Source organism: Sinohyriopsis cumingii, chromosome 8, assembly GCF_028554795.1.
Source record: "Sinohyriopsis cumingii isolate HCF-2022 chromosome 8, ASM2855479v2, whole genome shotgun sequence".
Lineage (NCBI taxonomy): Eukaryota > Metazoa > Mollusca > Bivalvia > Unionida > Unionidae > Sinohyriopsis > Sinohyriopsis cumingii.
Genome location: NC_142968.1, coordinates 20262882 through 20283875, shown reverse-complemented (window position 1 = coordinate 20283875; position 20994 = coordinate 20262882). Strand labels below are relative to the sequence as shown.

At 35.1% G+C, this 20994-nt stretch overlaps 1 protein-coding gene across 1 annotated transcript; it reads left to right on the top strand.

The window, feature by feature from the left end:
- Positions 1 to 1113: 1113 nt before the first annotated feature.
- LOC149793097 (uncharacterized) lies at positions 1114 to 7572 on the top strand. The gene is made up of 3 exons (XM_089967002.1): positions 1114 to 1493; positions 2633 to 3017; positions 4871 to 7572. Exons 1-3 carry the CDS (start codon positions 1323 to 1325, stop codon positions 6502 to 6504), a joined length of 2190 nt encoding a protein of 729 aa, XP_089823128.1. The 5' UTR covers positions 1114 to 1322; the 3' UTR covers positions 6505 to 7572.
- The last annotated feature ends 13422 nt before the right edge of the window (positions 7573 to 20994 follow it).

Here is a 20994-nt window from a genome sequence, read left to right as displayed (position 1 = left end):
TACCAATAACTTATGCAAGCTGTGACAATAAATATGCAAAGTTTACCATAGTTATGCAAGTTTTACCAATAACTATAAAGACCGCTCCAGTGGCCTAGTGGTTAGAGCGTCCGCCTCGGATGCGTGAGGTCGTGGATTAGATCTCCGGCCGAGTCATATAAAAGAGTTATAAAAAATGGTACTAATTGCCGCCTCGCTTGTCGCTCAGCATTAAGAGGTTAGTGTTAGGACTGGTCGGCCTGGTGTCAAGATAATGTGCCTGGGTGGGACATCATACTACATGTCTGCGACATGATGCCCAAGTGCTACGCATCACTATAAACTGCCACGCTGCAGACATCGTAGCGATATGACTGAAAAATTGTTAAACCTACGTTAAAAACCCAAATCACACACACACACACACACACACAATAACCATACAAAGTTTTACCAATAAATATGCAAATTTTACCAATAAATATACAATGTTTTACCAATAAATATAAAAAATTTGCCAATAATTATGCAGAAGCTTTAAGTTCTATATTTTAAATGAGATGAACGAGCGTCCTTCATAGAGAATAATCTGGGTGATTTTATATGTGGCACCAAATAAATTTTAATGGCACCAAATTGCATTTTCATTCGGCTTTAAAAAAAAAACCGAAAAACATTTTCCACTAAACTTTCATGTGGACACAGGGTTAAAAACAAATTATGAAATCTAGAATATGAAGATTTTGAATTGCATGTACCTTTTATATAAAAAATATGCTTAATTTTGTCGTCTTTGCTATGAATTACGTAGACAAATTAGTTCTGTTACGTAAGGAGTGTGTGTAACCGCTTTGCTATGAAGTACACAGACCAGTTAGTTCTGTCACGCAAGGAGTGTAACTGCTTTGCATTTTTTGACATGACAGATTTATAGATAATGATACTCTGCTTAAGCATGATGTCATATTTGTGGTCTTTATTAACCAATTACGCCCTGTTTACGTCTAGCCCCGCCCCTTGTTATGTGGTTAAATTGCTAATTGGTGTCTTTTGCGTAATGTGATCTCACCTGTGGTATCTCCCACGTACGTTCTGCAAATAGGTAAATAAGGATCTTTCTGAATATATAAGGACATCATGTGTCAATCTTATGCAGTGAGAACTGGAAGAGCTACACATTAATTTCATGGAATTTCATTATCTTGACTGGAATTAATTATTTGCTTTCTCAACATCTTTTATCCAAGATTCGGATAAAGCTCTTTATATCCAAGTTCTAGTATTCCGGAGGGAGTTAAAATATTAAATAGACAAAATTAACAAGATCTTGTTGCTTGAAGCTTATGATGGGGATAGCAAAACTTTTCGTATTATTTGAAATAGCCACCGTTGTTTCCATGGTTGCTGGTCACGGACGCATGATTGAGCCACCACAACGTTCAAGCATGTGGAGAGCGGGTTTTAACACACCTAAGAATTACGAAGATCATTCTCTTGACTGCGGTGGATATTGGGTGAGCTAACATGGTTATAGTTTTGGTGTTGTTGTGGCTTTTTTTTGTGGGTCATTTTTTTCGGGAGGGGGCATACAATTAAACATGTTTTTCATTTAACTTTATTAAAATGTGTTTAAAGATATAGCTTCACTTGAATCTTCGATTATGCGGGCCAGGAATAGCATTATTTTTCTTTTCTTTTTATACTTTTTTATATAGTTAATGGTTATGTCATAAAACAAATGATCTTGTCCTAAGTATGTTTTAAAATCTATAATCAGCAATTTCTAGGAAACATAACTGGCATCATTTACAAAAACCATGCCATGATAGCAAATGTTTGTTGTAGTGAGTCTATGTTATATACAACAAAGATTCATTTAGTTTCCTTTTATTTAATTAACATAAGAAGTAGAGGGGATACACGTGTATAATGTCTCATATTGTCCGTAGTCAGTTTTCCGTCGTTATTTATCTGATTATTCGCTGTGAAAATTCTCCTTTACCTTCTAAATATTTCCTAATCGTCTTTTAAGTGTCTATATAATTAGTACAACTCGCGTGATCGATAACAACTCACATGATCGATAACAACTCACATGATCGATAACAACTCAAATGATCAATAACTATTTAAGATATTTTTAGTTCAAACGACCTAGGATGAATTCTACTCAAGGAGCATGACTTTCGTTCATAGGATCTTCTTATTTGGGAAAAAACTCTGACTTGATCATGATGTTTAATTTAGTTTCATTGTTGTGTTAAATCAATTAAAAAAAATATGAAGTATACTTGGACCCTAAATATAACGTGTATGGGTCTTAATAATAACAGTTCTTTGTTTAGAGATTATACGAAGTAGGAGTACTTGCCGCAAGGCAAATGTGTTTGCTGATGAGACTTGTTGCATGTCCTCGCCGATATAACGAATCTTTAAAACAAAATAAAATAAATAAACAACGCAATTCACATCACTGAAATCTAATAGCGTAATCCTGGCCAGAGTAAGCTGATAAAACTTAACAAAGGTAAGAAAAGAATATAAAAATAATAGAAATCATAAAATATCATCAGTTCGTTTATCGGAATTGCGTTATATAATACTGTAAGATTCAAGAAAATTGTATTGACCTTTTTTCCTTTTCAATTGGCAGCACCAATGGGGCCTGATGAAAGGTAAATGTGGTGTGTGTGGCGACCCCTATGACTCCGATCGCCCAAACGAAGAAGGCGGTAAATATTCCTGGGGAATCATCGGACGGACGTACAAACAAGAAGACAAGTATATCAATATAACAGTGGAGATAACCGCCTCCATAGGGGGCTATTTTGAGTTCAAACTTTGTCCCAGCAATAACGTGGAAGTTCCAGTGAAGCAGTCCTGTCTGGATAACTATCCCCTGAAAATCGAGGGCAATGGTAACAGGTACTATCCAAATAATGTACAGCCTGGACAGAGTGGGGTTGCCAAGCTGAGAGTGGAGATACCAGAGGGAGTAACGTGCAGTCAGTGTGTACTGCAATGGAAGTGGCATGGAGGTGGGTATTATTATTATTATTATTATTATTTTTATTATTACTTTATCTGATAAAATTGTCTAGGACAAAATGCTCGGGAATTTTGAATGATATATGTACCACAACTAAAACAAGTACTTAGGATCGTCTATATTTGCTTCCTCCATTTTAGTCCTAGAAACACCCTGATATGCAGGAGTACAGGAAGCTCATTTGGTAGAGGGTCAGACTCGTAATCCCAAGGTCGAGGGTTTTGATACCAGCCCAGACCAGCCTCATGTCGGCTGCATCGGTATGCCCGTGACCATGCATGATGCAGGGAATGATGGTTTTTAAACAACAAAAAAAGAAACAAACCATTTAAGAATCTCGAACTACGGCGTGCATGTAAAATCCCATATGCTTGTACTGTGTTTCATGTACCGATCATATTCTTTTTTTCTTGATACGTCGCTAAACCGTCGACATGAGAGTATTACAAATCTACTATTTGGTTCTTTCATTAATAAATTAATTAAAATGTTTAAAAATGCTATAAATATCCATTCCAGATAGCTTCAAAAGTGCAGTACAATTTTCTGCTACAATCCCACTTCGGTTTCTTCTCTTCCTTCCTGTAATAAAAACGCGAATCACAATCACTATCTCAATCAGCCTCAACAATCGCTAACACAATCACCATTAACATCATCATCACAAAATAGGCTATTGACACTGCATGTGTTGTGCTAAAATATAAATGTTGGCATTACGTATAAAACTACGGTTATTACTGGTCCAATAATTACCAGTGAGTCTGTCTCATGTATTTTATATTTACCGTCATAGAGTGTTAGTTTAGATAATTCTTAATACCATAATTAAAGCTACAATACTTAATATCAAACAGTATTAATTTAGATAATTGTTAGAAATGTAAAATAAAGATACAATACGTAGTATCAGACAGTATTAACTTACATCATTGTTAATACTGTAAATAAAGATACAATACATAGTATCAAACAGTATTAATTTAGATCATTGTTAACACTGTAAATAAAGATACAATACATAGTATCAAAAAGTATTAATTTAGATCATTGTTAACACTGTAAATAAAGATACAATACATAGTATTAAACAGTATTAATTTAGATCATTGTTAACACTGTAAATAAAGATACAATAAATAGTACCAAACAGTACTAATTTAGATCATTGTTAACACTGTAAATAAAGGTACAATACATAGTATTAAACAGTATTAATTTAGATCATTGTTAACACTGTAAATAAAGATACAATACATAGTATCAAACAGTATTAATTTAGATCATTGTTACCACTGTAAATAAAGATACAATACATAGTATCAAACAGTATTAATTTAGATCACTAGAACTACTGTAAATAAAGTTAAAGTGCTTTTGACATATAGTATTCACTCGACCTTGAAGTACACATGAATATTACAAATAAAACCAATTTTATGAACAGTAGTGGATGACTTAGCAATATTTAGCTTTTTGATGTCTTATTTACGAAATGACACATTTTAAAGAATAAAGAGACTGATTGTTGTACATCCAATTATTTTCACCATTTTTCGAATTTCAAAACGAAGTTCTTTAATTAATATAGTATTTTATGTTAATTGTCCGTTGTAGGACAGGAATTTTTAAAATATAAAATTAAAAAATTAAAAAAATGAGATGAGTGAATTTAAAAGAAAGTTTGAACATAAAAATAAAAAAGTTATTTAAAAAATGTGGGATGCCGCTGCGAGTTTTCAACTCGCGACCTCTTGTTTGACAGCCGAGACACACATACAAATGTGGGTGTTATATAAAAGATGTTGCTCAAAATATCTGATTTAAATTTATTTTTTGCAGGAAACCAATGGGGAATATGCGATAACGGAATGGGTTTAAGGGGCTGCGGGCCTCAGATAGAGTATTACAACTGTGCCGATATTGCTATCGAAAAGAGTCAGTCAATAGCTGTAACAACAAGTGTAAAGCCAATCACAACAACGACAAAACTGACAATACGCACAGAAAGCATGACTACATCTGCAACTGAGCCTACGACCAGAAAGGAAACTACTTCTACCGCTCCAAGCACAACAACTACAGCTGCAACTGTGCCCACGACCAGGCAGGAAACTACTTCTACCACTCCAAGCACAACAACTACAGCTACAACTCAGCCAACGACCAGGCAGGAAACTAGTTCTACCACTTCAAGCACAACAACTACAGCTGAAACTCAGCCAACGACCAGGCAGGAAACTACTTATACCGTTCCAAGCACAACAACTACAGCTGCGACTGAGCCATCGACCAGACAGGAAACTACTTCTACCGCTCCAAGCACAACAGCTGCAACTCAGCCAACGACCAGACAGGAAACTATTTCTACCGTTCCAAGCACAACAACTACAGCTGCAACTGAGCCATCGACCAGACAAGAAACTGCTTCTACCGCTCCAAGCACAACAACTACAGCTGCAACTGAGCCAACGACCAGACAGGAAACTATTTCTACCATTCCAAGCACAACAACTACAGCTGCAACTGTGCCCACGACCAAGCAGGAAACCACTTCTACCGCTCCAATCACACCAACTACACCTCCAACTCAGCCCTCGACCAGGCAGGAAGCTACTGCTACCGCTCCAATTACCATAACTACAGCCGCGACTCAGACCACGACCAGACAGGAGACTACATCTACCGCTCCAAGCACAACAACTACAGCTGCAACTGAGCCAACGACAAAGCAGGAAACTCCTTCTACCGCTCCAAGCACAACAACTACTGCTGCAACTGTGCCCACGACCAAGCAGGAAACTACTTCTACCGCTCCAAGCACAACAACTACAGCTGCAACTGAGCCAACGACAAAGCAGGAAACTCCTTCTACCGCTCCAAGCACAACAACTACTGCTGCAACTGTGCCCACGACCAAGCAGGAAACTACTTCTACCGCTCCAAGCACAACAACTACAGCTGCAACTGTGCCCACGGCCAGGCAGGAAACTACTTCTACTGCTCCAAGCACAACAACTACAGCTGCAACTCAGCCAACGACCAGACAGGAAACTACTTCAACCGTTCCAAGCACCACGACTACAGCTGCAACTGTGCCCACAACCAAGCAGGAAACTACTTCTACCGTTTCAAGCACAACAAGTACAGATGCAACTGTGCCCACGGCCAGGCAGGAAACTACTTACACCGCTCCAAGCACAATAACTACAGCTGCAACTCAGCCCACGACCAGACAGGAAAATGCTTCGACTGGTAATATTGTATTAGATAGAGAGATTTATATTACTACGTCTGAAAAAAATTCGGATAATGTAATGAATGTGACAACAGTTGCCATTGAAGTGTCTGGAGGCGGTGTGGATATAACTACAACTAAATCCATTCAACAGTTTTCCACATTATCAACAGAAAAAGTAGAAAATAATGCAACACAACCAGTAGTTGGTGGCTCCGCTTTAACTAATTTGCCTTAATGAGGAGACAAAGAGATTAACGAACAGATTGATGTTTTCAACTTCTCCTATGGAGCTTTTACTAATTTAAGATGGGACTAGCATTTAAAATTATGTTTTGCAACAATGTCACCATTAAATATCACAAAATGTGGCGAAGTTTATGCTCTCAGCATTTTTTAAATATAGACATTTGTAAAAAATATTTGAAATAATAAATCATAAAAGTTTGGGTTATGATTACAGACTTAAGATAAACAAATATATCTGGTTATGCGTATTTGCTTCATTAATGATGCTATTTTATCGCATGTCATAACTTTTAGACGAAACCGAAGAGATCAAAACCATTTAGCTAAAAGCATAATATGTTTCTCTTCAATTGTCTACATTTAAGTTCTTTACATAGTAAATTGTACTATGAAAAATGGCGCTTTATCTTATGGACGCGAAGTTTTTCACGGAAAGTTTATTGGAAGAAACTTCGTTTTAATTTCATGCCACTGCTTGTTTTTTCACTGAACAAAAACTTTTCTTTCACGCTATCTGCATGATGTGTACTTTATGCTGGATCAGTGCAGAAGACACGGCAAAAATTAGTTTTATATGGTTTTAATTTATGTAATTTTTATTTTTGTATTCCATATGTATTTTGGTGCATAATAAATACCTTCTTTAACAAATGTATCTTTTCTATTGTGCATAACAAATGTAAATGAATGACATAATTTACTCTCAAAATATGCACATGAATTAGTACTTTCATCTATCTTTTTGCAAGTAACATGATTTGCTTGCAGTGTTAGGTTGAGAATCAACATTTCATGAAATAATTCATTGTGATTTTGTTAATATTTCATCATATAGATGAAAGAATTCGAAATCGTTCAGTCATATGTGGATATGTCTCTGTTTCTCCCGAAAATATATTTTTCTTATAAGATCAGCAAGTATCGGACAGTTATTGATGCATGCACATGATTGCGAAAAGATCAGTTATTCTTTTACACTATCTTTTTAAACCTTAGATTATATTTGAAATCCTTGATTGTTCACTTTACATAAAACTAGCTTTAATGTAACACGAAATCTTGTCGTTTATTAATGTATCACTATTTACTTATTTCACAAACGCACATCCATCTCTCTCTCTCTCTCTCTCAATTCTCATTTTTAATTACACTTTATGTTGGCTATAATGTATGGAATAAAACGTTTGCTCATGGTCAGTTATACCCGGAGCTAGACAAGACAACACCTAATTAGCTCATTTGAACGTCTATATTATACGACGAATTTTTTATATTGAAAGTCTTCTAACTAACCACAAATACAAGATACTGGAGACAATTACTCACCAGTTGATATGGACAGATGAAACAAAACGCGACATCTACTCCAGCCCACGTCCTGCACGACCGAACAATGATTCCCTTTCATTTATATTTATCAAGTTTGTGGCATTCTTTCCGATGGTCAGTTACAAGTACTCACTTAAAAGGATATTCAGTTACGAGTACTCACTTGAAAGGATAGTCAGTTACGAGTACTCAGTTGAAAGGATAGTCAGTTATGAGTACTCACTTGAAAGGATAGTCAGTTACGAGTACTCACGTGAAAGGATAGTCTGTTACGAGTACTCACTTGAAAGGATAGTCAATTACGCGTTCATCTTGCCGACACCCTAAAAATAAAAACGTAATTGAAAGAAAAGAATATCGTTGTTTGTGCGACAACGATAGAAAATACAGCCTTTAAACAGCTTAAGTTACATGTACGTGCATTTAAAGACAATTTCACATTTAAAACAACAAAGATTGTTAATCTTTAAACGAAAATTATAAATGAAAGCTGTCTATAAATCCAAACAGCTACATATGCTTTGTTGTTAGAACTTTGTCAGCGTTGTTTGTTGCTTCTTAACGTTTTAGTATCTTGAACACAAATATGTAAATGTATGTGTTTCTGCATGGTGAAAAATGATTGATTAATGATTGTATGAACTAGCGGGGTAACCTTTTCAGACCGTATTGGTATAAATCGACATTCGTTTTGATGATAAGACATTTGATTGCAAGACAGGCACACTAATAAATGAGCCTTTGTGGCACTCATCTTTGTTGGAATGCAATTATGTTGCAAATTTATTCGTGTCGAAACAACAAAAAGATGTATATCTGGAGGATTCAATATAATAAAAAAAAATACATAAAGGAGAACTATTATACATCGCATTTTAGTTGCGTAGCATGCATATGACGGCATGTGAGTAATTATTATACGATCACGTGTCAATGCTGAGTCAGGATTGTCTGTTACCGGTTTTTAACGTTTCAGTCTCCCATGTTTCTCGAAATAATTTCAGCTGCTAAAATTGAATGAGAAAGGACACCTGTTTTAAAGAGACTTATGGTCATTTTCATAAACTGAACATATGCATTTAATAGTGTACTACAATACATGCTTTATACGCTATTCTTGGTGAGGCGAATAAACTATCCATAACTTGATGATTTGGGTCAGAATTCTGTTTCCGATAGATTAAAACGTTTGATTTACGTGGACAATATTCCAGTAACAAGCCATTAATCAACAATATTAATAACGGTCGAATGAGAAATAAAGCTCTCAAAAACGGGGAATTAATTTTAGTTTGATATGATGTTACACATCGTGTCTTCAAAAGCAAAACAACGCAGTTTAGTTATTGTGTATGTAAAGTTAATGGGGGCTTTGAGGACAAATTCCGATTCAATCACGTAGTACGAATATCAACTTCTAGTTGGTTAAGAATTATGGACATATCTTAGGAAATATAAGAAGCTGTGAAGAGAATTAAAGACTTGGATATCCCTATTTCATAGAAGACCCGTTTTCAGTCAGTTCTATCAGCGTATGACACTGAAATATGTGATTAATTATAAACTTTTATCTAGATTCCAGCAATTGTTCTTGAATATTTCTGTCTTAATATGAATTTGTTTCCATAATGATCACACTTTGGTCTTATTTAAACCTGGCACATAAAGAATATTGTTGATTAAAAAAATCAGCTTTATTGATCATCTAAACAAGTTCCTGTTCTCTACAACATTTACGTACTGATCGAGTGAATGTGGTGGTTCTTCGATTACGTTTATAAACAGACACAAATGAATTAAATGAAAATATATAGAAAACAATATGTTTATGTACCAGCTAAAAAGATATCAGTAATAGTTATTTGTATACAATATATATTAGTATACAATAAATATCAGTATACAAGTATACATCAGTATACAATAGATATTACTATATAGATCTCTGTATACAATGGATATTGGTCTCTTATTGGTAGTCTCTCGAGCCGAGGAAGACAAACTGTGCGATCTCATCGACGGTGGACGCGCATGTGACTCTGGAGTCCAAATTTCGAAGCACACAGGCGGTTGCACGTGGGGCATGGGTCACCGGTGGTTGAGGGTGGCTGGGACACAGCTCTGTGACGTCTTTCACGAAAGACGCTTGCGGCGCTCATCCTCGAAAGTGGAACTGGAAATTCTGGTCAGAGCTCGCCAATGCCTTCTGTCTGAGACAGCGAGCTCAAACTGGTGGGGTTGAAGGTCTGCCCATTTGATGTGCGTCTTGAGATTGTCTTTGTACCTCTTGCGAGGGTGGCATTGGTTTCGGTTGCCTTGGGTTAGCTCGTCAAAGAACATCTGCTTTGAGATTCTGTTTTGATCCATGTGGATGACATGGTTACTCCAGCCAAGCTGGGCATGGATTAGTTTGGCTTCGATGCTTGTTGTGTTTACTCTATCATGGACTTCCTGGCTGGTGATTCGGTCCTGCCACTTGATCCGCGTGATTGATCTCAGGGAGCGCTGTTAGAATTGTTCCAGCTGACTGATATGCCTTCAGTAGACAGTCCACGTTTCACAGACAAGAGAGACGTGAGGACAATTGCATTGTATACATTCACTGTTGTTGATAGACGTAAGTCCTTGTGGTCCAAGACCTTGATTCGGAGTCGTCCGAGTGCTTGACTGGCTTTTTGGATCCTCGCAGTGATCTCTTTGTACAGGGAGCCATCACTTGATATTGTGATGCCTAGGTATTTGAAACAGTCCACATTCTTCAGCTGAGTGTCGCCAATGGTGATACAGGGTTGTGAAGGGACAGTGTCTGGTGAGGGCTGGAAGAGGACTTCTGTCTTTCCTAGGCTAATTGTGATTGACAAGATGGCGTTGTAGAACTCTTTAGAGTTGTTAGTGTCGGCATAGCGTTGCACTTCATCAGATTTCCTTTCCCACCACTGGTCATGCATCTTGCAGATTTCTCTCTGAGCCTCAGCTTGATAGAATATGAAGTGGTCTTTTGGGGGGATGGAATTTGTGTCATTTTGCCAGTTCATGAGTGCTTTGTTTTTTTCTGGCAAGCAGATCTTCAATGGCACCGTTGTTCTCGTCGAACCAGTTTTGATGGGTTAGCTTCATGGGGCCCAGAGCCGCCATAGTTGTTTCTCTTATCATGTCCCTGAGCTTGTTCCATTTTTCGGAGGCATTTCCACGTATAGGTTTGTTGGTGAACAGAATGTCATCTAGGCTTTTCTGGAAATTGAGCTGGATGGAAGGCTGATGAAGTTTGACAATGTTGAAGGCTGTACGCACAAGCTTAGGACGCCTTGGGTGATGTGGGGCAATGCGCAGCTTTAGGGTAGTTCGGACAAGTCTGTAGTCTGTCCAGCATTCCATTCGTCGCATGGCCTTGGTGATGAGGACACCCTGGGCATCGCACTGGCGGACTATTACAAAGTCGATTAAGTGCCCTTGACGAGATCCGGGGTGCATCCAGGTGTTCTTGTGTTTGTTCGCCATTTTAAACATTGGGTTTATGATGTGGAGGTCAAATTCTGCGCATTTGCTGAGTTGGAGCAGACCGTTGTTGTTCATCTTGCCGACATCCTGCCTGCCAAGCACACCTTTCCATCGACTTTAATCGCAGCCAACACGGGCGATGAAGTCCCCCAGTATATGATCTTGCCGTCAACTGGAACTGAGCATAGTACAGAGCTGAAGTCTGCATAGTACTACTCGATGGTTTCCGCTGGGCTCGAGAGGTAGGGGCGTAGGCGATAATGATTGTTGCGTGGCGTTTGTGACTGATAGGTAGTCGCAATTAGATTAGCCTCTCACTGATGCCAACATGCAGGTCCGGAAGCTGCTTCATAATACATGATTTGATAGCCAGGCCGACTCCGTGGGTCCTGTCTTCGTTTTGGGCTTTTCCTTACCAGAAGAAGGTGTAACCGCTTGCCAGCTCAGTCAGAGAACCCTCCTCTGCGATCCTGGTTTCACTCAGGGCTACAATGTCGATATTGTAGCGTGAAAGTTCCTTAGCAGCTAGGGCTGTTCTCCTGTGAGGTCTTGCTACATTCTCTTTGTCCATGAGAGTACGGTGGGTCCATGCTCCAAAAAGGAGTTTTTCTTTCTTTGATAGTTTCGACTGCAGATATGGATGATCTTGCCACCCGCGTAAAGCTGGCCAGATTTGAAGAGCAAGCTATTTTAGGCCACCTTTTCTAAGTATGCAATAAATATTACTATATAAGAGACCTCTGTATCCAATGGATATTGGTATACAATACATATCAGTATACAATAGATATGGGTATGCAATGGATATTGCTATACAATAGATCTCAGTGTACAATGGATATATATATATATATATATATATATATATATATATATATATATATATATATATATATATATATATAAGTATAAAAAGATAGTGCTATATAATAGATCTCTGTATGCAGTGGATATTGGTCTATAATGCATATCAGTTTACAATAGACATCAGTATCCAATATATATTATTATATTATAGATCCCTGTTTATAATGGATATTGGTCTTTAATACCTATCAGTATACAATACAAATTACTATATTATAGATCCCAGTGTACGATGGATATTGTTCTATAATAGACATCAGTATACAATAGATATTACTATATAATAGATCCCATTATACAATGGATATTGGTATATAATACATATCAGTATACAATATATATCGGTAGACAGTAGATATTGCTATATTGCTATATACTAGATCTCAGTATTCAATGGATATTGGTATATATATATATATATATATATATATATATATATATATATATATATATATATATATATATATATATATATATATATATATATATATATATATATCAGTATACAATAGATATTACTTTATAAGATATCCCATTATACAGTGGATATTGGTATATAATACATATTAATATACAATATACATCAGTATACAATAGATATTACTTTATAATATATCCCATTATACAGTGGATATTGGTATATAATACATATTAATATACGATATACATCAGTATACAATAGATATTACTTTATAATATATCCCATTATACAATGGATATTGGTATATAATACATATCAGTATACAATATATATCGGTAGACAGTAGATATTGCTATATTGCTATATACTAGATCTCAGTATTCAATGGATATTGGTATATATATATATATATATATATATATATATATATATATATATATATATATATATATATATATATATATATATATATATATATATATATATATATATCAGTATACAATAGATATTACTTTATAAGATATCCCATTATACAGTGGATATTGGTATATAATACATATTAATATACAATATACATCAGTATACAATAGATATTACTTTATAATATATCCCATTATACAGTGGATATTGGTATATAATACATATTAATATACAATATACATCAGTATACAATAGATATTACTTTATAATATATCCCATTATACAGTGGATATTGGTATATAATACATATTAATATACGATATACATCAGTATACAATAGATATTACTTTATAATATATCCCATTATGCAGTGGATATTGGTATATAATACATATTAATATACGATATACATCAGTATACAATAGATATTACTTTATAATATATCCCATTATACAGTGGATATTGGTATATAATACATATTAATATACAATATACATCAGTATACAATAGATATTACTTTATAATATATCCCATTATGCAGTGGATATTGGTATATAATACATATTAATATACAATATACATCAGTATACAATAGATATTACTTTATAATATATCCCATTATGCAGTGGATATTGGTATATAATACATATTAATATACAATATACATCTGTATACAATAGATATTACTTTATAATATATCCCATTATACAGTGGATATTGGTATATAATACATATTAATATACAATATACATCAGTATACAGTAGATATTACTTTATAATATATCCCATTATACAGTGGATATTGGTATATAATACATATTAATATACAATATACATCAGTATACAATAGATATTACTTTATAATATATCCCATTATACAGTGGATATTGGTATATAATACATATTAATATACAATATACATCAGTATACAGTAGATATTACTTTATAATATATCCCATTATACAATGGATATTGGTATATAATACATATCAGTATACAATATACATCAGTATACAATATATACTACTTTATAATATATCCCATTATACAGTGGATATTGGTATATAATACATATTAGTATACAATAGATATCTTTATACAATAGTTTATCCTCTTTTAAATGTGCCCATATGACAATAACTGTTACGTTAGTAATGCAATGTGGTACATTTGTACGCGGAAGATTCATTGTAATTCACATATACCGCCCTAATTAAATTATTATGCAAGCTACTACATAAAGAAACGCAATGCCTTTAACATCACTTTTGTAATACACGATAGTGTGATGTTTTCGGTGATATTTCAATCCTAATTTTTAATAAACTGTTTTATTTTTGTAATTTATCTTAACGTCTAGATATTAATGGAATTAGTTCATTCTTAACATCTCTGAGATATGGTTCTATCTGGAGAAATTAACAGACTTTTATTGTGCGCCATTTTTGCTAGGCTAAACTACACCCCCTCTTTAAGAGAGTTCAGATATATAACTTTGTTTGTTTTTATTTGTTGTTTATCGCGCTCAAATAAATTTAATATAATGAAAGGTAAGGTAATATTGAATGTAAATGAAAATTATATTTCGATCCAATTTAATTCTCAGCAACATATGTTTTCATGTCAAGCCGAAGACACACCTCGAAGTCCACTTCCGTGATACCAAATCTGTCTAGATGTCGTTAATAATAATGAAATACCTTGGATAAAGGTAAAACTATAATTAAAGCATGTACCGAATCACATTTGCCTGTAAATTAACATAAGAGCTTTTCATCTTCAAGCAGATTGTTTATAGGTAGTGCAGAATAAACCGTCGGAGGTGAGGATCGTAAAGAAATGATGATATCATCCGGTCAAGGGTCAAAGGGTTTTATGACCATAACATTTTCGTCTTTTTGGTAGGTTAATGCTTTCGCCAAATTAAACGCCTCTCTCTCTCTCTCTCTCTCTCTCTCTCTCTCTCTCTCTCTCTCTCAAAAGAAACTTGTATTAGTCATTTAGGTGTGGACCTTGCACCAATGAAAAGTAATCATTTCTTTCAAAGCTCTTACAAATACCAAAGTGCAAGACTGGACTGTATTAAATAATGTTTGTTTTCTGCTCCCATTTTTATTCATTTTCTGCTCCCACTTTTATTAAAGGTATACAGTTGGATACATTTCAAGACTTATTTTTGTGTCGTTCAATATAAAAATCAAACTGTTTTAAAGTCTTTGCGTTTCCGGCTTTCTGTTCTTCAGTAATGGCAACCGGCAAACTTGGATTGGTATTGGTATTGTAGAATGAAAGTATCGACTCAAATCAGCAAATTTAAATTTTCAAAAATTAAATTAGAGCGCATGCATGCTAAGCAATTTTTTTTAATAGATTGTACATCGATTATAGATAAAATATTTTAAAAGAGATGCTTGTCCGCGTGGGTTGTGTTCTCGGGTTAGTTCAACGTGAGTATGTGAGAAAGCTTGCCAGTAGCTTCCCGTGGGTTGGTAGTTCTTCCCTGGATTTTCTAGTCTTCTTCCTCCACCAGTCATACTGGTAGGCATGTATAACCTATCATGTGCTGAAAGTGGCTTTAAACCCACAACAACACAACAATAAATTGATTCATCCTTCAATTTATCCTTGGTTTGCTTCCACTTGATACATATCTATGATGAGTTATATTAATGTCATCAATTAACATTTGGTAAAATGTCAACCCGTTTTCTGGATTAAGTGTCAGTAAAATAATTTAACAGTCTTATCGTTAATTTCTGATAAATTTCTCGCAGATGTACTTTTATCAAAGAAGGCTAAAATGTGTTCAGCACTTTAATTTTCCAGTAAGTCCGTTTACATTTAGTGGTGAGACTATTTTCAATCTTCTCTTCGGGTTTTCTGGAATATTTCTAGTCTTTAAACCCCCAAATAAACGATTGTGATTTAAAGACAGGCAAAATGGCGAACCAGCAAGATGTAATTCATGTATGTTTGTGTGCGTTTGTGTGTTTGTGTTCGTGTGTGTGTTTTAGAGCGTGAGTGTTTAAATTCGTTTGTGTGAGTGTGTGACTTAATTATTTCCATACAACTTCCTAGTACTGCTGATCTTTTCAAAAATTTGATTTGTAATGTTCTTTTATCCCTCCCTTATGCAGGATTTATGAACGCAAAAGAAAAATGACGTGTCTCCTTTACTACTGGCAGAAATATAACAAATATAACAAAATAGGATCAACGGCTTCTTTGTTTATCCTCAGTGAACACTTTATATTTTTGCAGCTCCTCATGATTCTCCTCTACGCATGAGGTAATCAGACCTCTAAAGTCTGTCTTGTTCAAGCTAAACCTTACAGCAGGGGGTTATCTTGAGCAGATGACAACTGAAATACATCTTTCAGTAACTCATTATTTGTTTCTGTTGTTTTTAGGTCAATGTCATTTTTCAGCTCATGATAGGCTATACATGGCGGCCACTATAGCTAGTGGAGGAAGAACCCAGGAAAATCCCCGTAAGAACCATCGACCCACGGGAGGCAAATGGCAGCTTTCTCACGTACCCACTTCGACGGAACCCGATACTAGAATCCACGCGGGAAGAGTTGAGATGGTAGTAATCGGTAAAGATGTGCACTTTAGACCACTCGGTCACCCGGGGCCCTGACTCGTTGTTTGAATGTGACTCATTTAGACAGCATGAACCAAATTAATCTTCATTTATGACTGTTAACTAGGATCGCTCTTATTAAATGGGAGCATATATGGCTCAGTGGTTAGCGTGCTGGATTCATAAGCAGCGTGTTACTGGTTCGAATCTTGCACATAACAGGCCGAGTCTGCTATCATGGTGGTAATATGGTCCATATACTTTCTTTTTCCATTTCCGTAGTACTAAATGGTATTCAATACACTGAAGGAATATTTTAATTTTATGGCGATGAAAAGGTACAGTCAATTGGCTACCTTCCATTTCATGACAGCATAATCAATCAACGTAACATTCTGGATGAAAGAAAAGAGTAGGAAGTATAATAGAGTTGCCTTGCCTGATATAAATCTGACACCGTGATTTATTAGCTGAGAACGATTTTAGATCACTGTTTTATTCTCTTGCCGCAAAATGGTCTTTAAAACTGTGATGTTTAAAATGCCTGCTTACGGTACGATAAAAAAAATTGATAACATTCTGGTTCAATATTTAACCATGTGTATTTAAGTATTTTTACAGTTATCATTAGCTATGTACAATAATATAAACATAATCAATTTCAGCAATTAATAAAATGTTATGTCGCAATAGCCATTGCATCAATTAATTATGGATATGCACGGGGTATCCATGACTTGGAAACAAATGAGGTATATGCTTGACGAAAAGTAATAGAAACAAAACAATGGTCCCATTTAGATCATTTCAACAATGCATGTCGCCCTTCATTGAGATTATCTTAAAATTATTTAACAGATGTATACCGTCACAAATATGGAAATTGTACAAGGATTTTCTGTATTAAAACTGGCAGATTCTTTACCACAACGCTACTTTCATGAGTTCAAATTATTTCCGAGTGTTTGGGAAAGAATTTAAAATAATCACCTTCCAAGAATCGATACATTTGTGCATCGACGAATTTACTTCTAACATTCTCTCTAGTTGTTATGTATAGTACATGTACGAACATTCTGTCTAGTTGATATACATAGTACATGTACGAACATTCTGTCTAGTTGATATACATAGTACATGTACGAACATTCTGTCTAGTTGATATACATAGTACATGTACGAACATTCTGTCTAGTTGATATACATAGTACATGTACGAACATTCTGTCTAGTTGATATACATAGTACATGTACGAACATTCTGTCTAGTTGATATACATAGTACATGTACGAACATTCTGTCTAGTTGATATACATAGTACATGTACGAACATTCTGTCTAGTTGATATACATAGTACATATACGAACATTCTGTCTAGTTGATATACATAGTACATATACGATAAGATGATATCGTTATTAATATCAGGAAGAACTTGTTTGACAAAAACATGAGTCTCTTTGTAATCAAGACAAGACAGAGCTCATAATATGGACGTATCTCTTTGTAACAAGACAAGACAGAGCTCATAAAATGGACGTGTCTCTTTGTAACAAGACAAGACAGAGCTCATAAAATGGACGTGTCTCTTTGCAATCAAGACAAGACAGAGCTCATAAAATGGACGTGTCTCTTTGTAATCAAGACAAGACAGAGCTCATAAAATGGACGTGTCTCTTTGTAATCAAGACAAGACAGAGCTCATAAAATGGACGTGTCTCTTTGTAATCAAGACAAGACAGAGCTCATAAAATGGACGTGTCTCTTTGCAATCAAGACAAGACAGCTCATAATATGGACGTGTCTCTTTGTAATCAAGACAAGACAGCTCATAATATGGACGTGTCTCTTTGTAACAAGACAAGACAGAGCTCATAAAATGGACGTGTCTCTTTGCAATCAAGACAAGACAGAGCTCATAAAATGGACGTGTCTCTTTGTAATCAAGACAAGACAGAGCTCATAAAATGGACGTGTCTCTTTGTAATCAAGACAAGACAGAGCTCATAAAATGGACGTGTCTCTTTGTAATCAAGACAAGACAGCTCATAAAATGGACGTGTCTCTTTGTAACAAGACAAGACAGAGGTCATAAAATGGACGTGTCTCTTTGTAATCAAGACAAGACAGAGCTCATAAAATGGACGTGTCTCTTTGTAATCAAGACAAGACAGAGCTCATAAAATGGACGTGTCTCTTTGTAATCAAGACAAGACAGAGCTCATAAAATGGACGTGTCTCTTTGTAATCAAGACAAGACAGCTCATAATATGGACGTGTCTCTTTGTAATCAAGACAAGACAGCTCATAAAATGGACGTGTCTCTTTGTAACAAGACAAGACAGAGGTCATAAAATGGACGTGTCTCTTTGTAATCAAGACAAGACAGAGCTCATAAAATGGACGTGTCTCTTTGTAATCAAGACAAGACAGAGCTCATAAAATGGACGTGTCTCTTTGTAATCAAGACAAGACAGAGCTCATAAAATGGACGTGTCTCTTTGTAATCAAGACAAGACAGAACTCATAAGCTATACTCTGCACTGGATCTAATACTCTTTAACAATGTCACAAATCTTCAAAACAATAAATTAACTAAAAAGATAAAAATGAAGAATATAAAATAGAAAAACAAAACAAATAAAGAACCAGTATCAATATGCCAGTGACGGGATACGTGCTAATTTTATTCCTGCTGGTAGATATCTTCGCCGTTTGTTGGCAAATTAGTTGACAAAGATGTTAGCTAAGTGAACGTTAGAAAATGGTGTTCATTCACGTGCTGTCATGGAGCCATGGAAAGTCTGTAATACTTCTAAACCTGCACGATATTTTTGTATTTTTGTAGCAGATATATTTAGAATACTTTGACTGCAGATATATTTAGCATATGATCACAGCAGATATATTTAGAATACTCTGACGGCAGAAATATGTAGCATATGATCACAGCAGATATATTTAGGATACTCTGACGGCAGATATATTTAGAATAATCTGACGAAAGATATATTTAATATACTCTAGCGGCAGATATAATTAAAATACTCTGAAGGCAGATGTATTTAGAATACTCTGACGACATATATATTTAGGATACTCTGACGGCAGATGTATTTAGAATACTCTGACGAAAGATATATTTAGTATACTCTAACGGCAGATATAATTAGAATACTCTGAAGGCAGATGTATTTAGAATACTCTGAAGGACGATGTATTTAGAATATGATCACAGCAGATATATTTTCTATACTCTGACAGCAGATGTGTTTAGAATATGATCACAGCAGATATATTTAGGATACTCTGACAGCAGATGTATTTAGAATATGATCACAGCAGACATATTTAGGATACTCTGACGGCAGATATATTTAGAATATGATCACAGCAACTATATTTAGGTCGTGCTGAGAAGAGATACCGATGTTTAATTATACCAGCAGACATGCTGACGGAGATTCCTTATGTATATAATTTTTACTTGAGCTGGAGATTTCTTATTCAAATAGTATGGATTTGAATATGCAATAATTTACATAATGCCTAAAACTGTCCATAATGGATGGTAGGGGTAATTGGTAGGGAAACAAATCCAGCTAATTGTTGAGAAAGCATACTAACGGTAAGGGTCAGCTTTTGTACACTTGCCTTATTTCCTCACGTTTCCATTTTTTAAATTAAAGTCGTACTAAAAGTATGGACTTCGTTTGCTTTGATAAAAGCAAGGATGTTTTACCATCAGTCTGTGTCCAGCTTGATAACACTTGACTCCCTTTAATGACATGTTTACGGCATTCAAGGACATCGCATAAATACCCACATGTACACCAGTTATTTAGTACAAAGAGGTCAATATATATGCATGCCAATCATATGATATTCCATTTAAAGAATAAAATACATTGTGAAATTGCTATTTATGTATTATTGAATGTTAATTGGGTTCGCAGCAGTGCTGGGGTCCCGTAAGTGAAGCCTCACAGATTTTTGACAATTAACATATCAGAAGTAATTTTTTCATCTTCCATTGTACAACAATTTGCAAATCTTTTAATGCCTCCTATTTGGATTGCTGGCGAAATATTTACTTTTTTTTACAATTATAAGCAACAGCATCAATTACTTTCACAACTTTTATAAAATTCATTTAATTTTTCCCAAACTCCTTTTCTTGAAGGGTTCAAACCTCGTTCAAGTTTACTGGTCTGGCGCATAATAGTTTAAAAAGTCGTGTCCTTTGTTTCCCGTTGTTTACCCTTATTGTTCTGGAAACCTATTCATCAATCAAAAGGAGACTTGTGTTAACGGGGGTGATTTGTATGAATATTTATATGGTAAACATAGGCAAAG